This window comes from Fonticula alba, assembly GCF_000388065.1.
Source record: "Fonticula alba strain ATCC 38817 unplaced genomic scaffold supercont2.4, whole genome shotgun sequence".
NCBI lineage: Eukaryota > Rotosphaerida > Fonticulaceae > Fonticula > Fonticula alba.
Window position 1 is genome coordinate 1,372,871 of NW_009242974.1, and position 4,667 is coordinate 1,377,537.

The following is a 4,667-nucleotide window of genomic DNA, read 5'->3' on the forward strand; positions in this document are numbered from 1 at the left end:
CCCCCCCCCCGCTGCTGCCCAAGGGAACGACTATCTCGGCATGCGTCGGGCCGCGAAGTGGGACCCGACGCCCCCGCGGCCCCTGTGGTGCCCCCCCCCCCCCGGCTCTCCGGTGCTTGAAGCTGACATTTTTGCGGCGTCCATATGGCACGCCAGGGCTCCAGATCGTACTTCAGTATCAGCAAGCGGGGAGACGTGTTCCGTCGACATCCTTACCCTGAGTCCTCCGGCCCATGTGTATATGTATGCGTGTGGATGTGGATGCGCGCTCGTGCGTCTGTCAAAGGGCCCAAAAAAAGACTGACTCTCGCTCTTGGAGCAACACAACCCACCCACGCAAGAGAGGTTGAAGGCCCCAGGGCCTCTCTCTCTCTCTCTCCCTTTCTCTCGGGGACTCGAAGGATAAATGTGTGTATGCATTTGTGCATTTGTGCGTGTGTGCATGTTCCTGGAGCGAGGATGCGTAGGGAGAAAGAGGCGCGAGGGTGTGTGATCTCTATGTCGCTGATCACGTGTGCCAGCTCTCATCCCTGCGGGTACTGCCGGCAATACTCCCAGATTGCAATGCTCCCGGCCACCCCGGCATTCAGACTGCAGGGGGAGAGAGCACCGGGGGCGGTGGCTGTCTGGGACCTCGAGCCAGCGGGGCCGGCGCCGGGGCTGGCTACCTCAGGCCGAGGGGTGGCCCACGGATCGGTCGATTGGCGGGGGCTCCGATGGGAGGCACCGACCGCAGAGGGTGCCATCTCGGATCCGACGTCCTCGCCACTGAAGCCATGCATGGCGATCTCCACAACATGGTCACACATGCGCAAGACATCCGGAGCAATGCCGGCGCGCTCGTTGCCGATAATCAAAGCCACCTTCCGAGGGAAGGAAAACCCATAGAGGCAAGAGGACCCACGGGCAGGAGGCTCGCCGGTGGTGCTGCCTGTGGACACGGCGTGGTCCGCCTGCTCCAGGCCAACCAGCGAGTAGCCCTCCTGTCGGAGACGCCGCAGAGAGGGGAGAAGTGTGCGTGCGCGACGGATGTCCAACGGCCGGACAGCTCCGGCCCCGGCCTCGGGGACATAGGAATCCGGCACCACACGGGCAATCTCCGCGTGGAGCTTGGCATTGGTCGAGTCGGCGATAACCAGCGCCCGGACACCGAGGGCGGAGCATGTCCGTGCTAGGATGCTGGCATTGACAGCCGACCGCATGGGAGACAGAACAACAACTGCCGGGGAAACAAGCGGGGCCAGTGGCCGGAGGGAAGGGGAGGCGGCACATGTCCGGCGACTTGGGTCAGGAACCGGGGCAGCCGACATGGAAGAACGCAGTGGTATGGGAGAGAGCGAGCGAGCGAGCGAGAGAGAGCGAGAGAGAGACGAGCAGGAAGGCGGGGCTTCACGCACCAAGATCGCGCTCACGGGTCAAAGGAACTGGGCCCCGGTGGCGCGCCTGCACCAGATCCCCGGACCGGATGTCCCCCTCGGGCCCAGGATCCTCGGTCAAGGTGTCCGCCCCCACGGCTTCAGCCACAGGGAGCCGATCTGCCAGCTCGATCGATGACAAGCCCTCGAGGACGGACAGGCTGGGGGGATGCGTTGCCGTCGCCGCCGTCGTCGCCGCCGCCGCCGCCGCCGCAGCAGCAGCAGCAGCAGCAGCATTTGTGGCCGGATGAGCAGGCCCGCGCCCGGGGAAAAGCGAAGCCGCCGCGGCCGGGCTTTCGGCCAGAAGGGCGTCCAGGATCTCGGCGTGGCCCTTCTTCGCTCGGCGACTGGCCTTGGCATAGGTGGCCCGGCTGAGGGGCAAGACGGCGGCCGTGGCCGCGACCGGCCGAAGGTGGGTGGCGATCTTGCCAAGCATCATGGTCTCGGCCTTGCCCACGTCCCTTCAAACAACTACGAGGATACCCAGAGCGAAGATGGATGGAGAGAGAGAAAAAAAAGCACGAGCAGGAGGTTGGTATCTGGCCGGGGGGTGGCGGTGCGGGAGGGAGGCCGCTCCCTTTCGGAATATGCCCCCGCCCCCTCGGACACACCTCCACCCCCCCCCCCCCCCCCGGAGGGCGCGGCAGGAAAGTTGCAGGCACCGCGGAGGCGCGCCAATGTTTCACCCAGCTGCCAACGCATGGGCGATCTGATCGACGTTCCCCCGCCCGCCCCGGAGAAGCACACACCGTCCGACACTCGTCATCGGTCGGGGACAGATTTGACTGGCCGACTTGGGGGGGGGGGAATCTGACTCGCGGCCTCTAAACTCGCCCCCCCCCCCCCCCCCCCCGAATCCCAGCCCCCTCCTCGTCCTCCTCCCGCTACTCCCAGTTGGCATACATCTGCCCTCCGGATTTCTCGTCCGGCTTTCCTCTTCCCAAAGGCACAAGCATGCTCGAGATCTACTCGGCATCGCTTCTGCCGGGCGCGCTGCTCGATCCCACGAACCATCGTGCGGTGTTGGTGTCACCAACGGCGGCGGTGCGTCTCGGCCTGCTGCCGGGCCAGCCGAGCAACCTCTTCTTGTCGGTGGATTTGGCCCCATGCTGTGGCGGTCTCGCTGGCGCGTCGCCCTCCGAGGCATGGCTTGTGCGCGCCCTACCAGCATCGCGGCCACCGTCGCCAGGAGGGGCCCCCGGGCCAACCGAGCCGGAGCTCCTGCTCCCACCGGGCTTGGCTGCAAGCTGGCAGGCCGGCCCGGAGCCGATGTGTGCCAGCCATGGCGGATCTTCGGGGACCTCTCCCCTGCATGAGGCTCCCAAAATGCACGTGCGCATCATGTCCCGCCATGCACTGCCGGCTGGCCGGGATGAACACCCACCGGCCCCGGCACATGTGCCGCCCGCCGCCGGGGTGTACATCAGCCGGGTGCTCACACCCACCGAAGAGACGCACTACAGCCAGCTGGACCTGCCGGCCGGCGGCTGGCGGGGTGTGCTCAATGCCGAGGGGCCAGCTTGCGTGCCGGCATTGAAGGACGCGAGGGCCGTCCTCGGTGGGGCCTGTCCGGACTGCTCGCCCACAGGGCGGCCAGTCGCCGGCGCCTGTGCCCGCTGCCTGCAGACCTTCGCTCTGCTGGAGTCCACGTGCCGGGCTGGGCCACCAGAGGTGGCTGCTCTGAGGCACTTCTTTTCGCGACCGCGGCTCCTTCGTCCGGGCGAGGTGCTGACCGTGCCGCTGGACATCGCAAATGCCCGCCCGGAGGCTGTTGGTCTCTTCCGGGTGGAGGAAATCCTGCCGGCCCCCGAGATGCAAGCCCCTGCCCAGGGGCCGGAGCGCCTCTTTGTCCCCGGGCGGAGCTTTCTCCGGCAGCGGCCACCGGTCCCCCTGGCCGGGCCGGCTCCGGTATGTCCGGAGTCCGGCCAGTCGGCCTGGCTGCGCGCCTTTGCCGCGGAATCTGGGCGCCTGGCTGCCCACCTTCGCGCCGGCACCCGAGACTCCTCCGGGCTCGGGCTTTTGTGCCTGTACAGTCGCCTTCCCTGTGCTGCGTCTGTGGTCGAGGAAATCCAAGTGCTTCTGTGTGCGGCCGTGTGCCGTCGAGCCGGGTGGTTTCCCATCCTGCTTGATTCGGCGGCTTTGCTGGAGCCCGCCGGCCCCGGGGCACCTCCCCCCTCGGCCGCGGCCACCCGACAGCATGATGCCGCCCTGGCCGCCCTGGAGGATCGCGTTGCCCGAGCTGTATCCGCCGGGGCGCGGGCATGTGTAGTTGCATTTCGCGCGACGGGATCCGCTGTGGCCGCTGGCCCGGCACCCGGGCACTCGGGCAAACTCTCCGGTATGAGGCCTCCTCCTGTCGCGCGCTGTCCCCCCGCCCCCTGCCGGGGGCCACAACCTTCCGGCCCGTGTTACTGACCGTCATGCCTTTCTTCTGCCCTTTGTCCACGTCGGAATAGAGAAGGCGTGCGATCGGCTGGCGCGGATCATTCGCGCAGCCGGCGGCACCGGGATCATTTGCGTGGTATGTGGCGACTGATGCGAGCATGCCCGAAGGCGACATGCATGTATCCGAAAGGCGGGGGGCGAGAGGGAGCGGCGCACACATGCACCCCGATCACCGGCCCCGGCCCCGGCCCCGGCCCCGGCCCTGGCCGCCCTTCCGCCTGCTCCGCTCATCATTTGCCTGCTCGGCGTCCACTAACACCCGGCTTTCGGCTTCCCGATCCGTCTTCCGGGAAATGGGCTTAGAAATCCAAAACCGACCTCAGCGAGTACCTCCTGCCACTGGTGACCAGCTTCTGTGTATTGGAGGTGTGTGTGTGTGTGTATGGAGAAGGGGGGCTTTTTCTTTCCTCTTTCCCTCTGTGTGTGTGCTGCCTGCCAGCGCCATTTCCCCCCCCAACAGCGATGCTGATTGCCCGGCCTCACTGCCAGCGCCCGGACACCGATGCTCGGGGAGCCATGCTTCGCCGGAGCCTGTCGCGGCTGCCCCACGATCCGGCGCTCCTGTGTCCCGGGGCGCATGGCCAGGACCCGGTCACCGAGGCGGCCGAGCTGCTGTCCGGTGTTCTGGTATCACCCGGCGATGCGGATACCCTGGCTTCCTGGGCCTTCGCCCTCGCCCAAGACCGGTGCGTTGGGGCGGCACCAGGGCGCGAGGGGTGCCTTTCGCACCATGCTATGCGCGAGATTCCCGCTCCTTCCCCTGCTCCTTCCGGGCCCTGACAAATCGGGGTTTCCCCCCCCCCCCCC

At 67.3% G+C, this 4,667-nt stretch overlaps 2 protein-coding genes across 2 annotated transcripts in view; one reads left to right on the forward strand and one right to left on the reverse strand.

Moving 5' to 3' along the window:
* Window positions 1-407: 407 nt before the first annotated feature.
* Window positions 408-1,959, reverse strand: H696_02833 (hypothetical protein). The gene is made up of 2 exons (XM_009496733.1): window positions 1,398-1,959; window positions 408-1,219 (listed from the first exon to the last, which is right to left on the reverse strand). Exons 1-2 carry the CDS (start codon window positions 1,852-1,854, stop codon window positions 525-527), a joined length of 1,152 nt encoding a protein of 383 aa, XP_009495008.1. The 5' UTR covers window positions 1,855-1,959; the 3' UTR covers window positions 408-524.
* Window positions 1,960-2,369: 410 nt separating this feature from the next.
* Window positions 2,370-4,667, forward strand: part of H696_02834 (hypothetical protein) — a gene marked incomplete at both ends in the record, with an annotated part of 3,809 nt that continues 1,511 nt past the window's right edge. Inside the window, 4 exons of the mRNA XM_009496734.1 lie at window positions 2,370-3,753; window positions 3,872-3,936; window positions 4,164-4,226; window positions 4,350-4,487. Of these exons, the coding sequence (XP_009495009.1) occupies window positions 2,370-3,753; window positions 3,872-3,936; window positions 4,164-4,226; window positions 4,350-4,487 (1,650 nt within the window). The remainder of the gene's footprint in view (window positions 3,754-3,871; window positions 3,937-4,163; window positions 4,227-4,349; window positions 4,488-4,667) is intronic.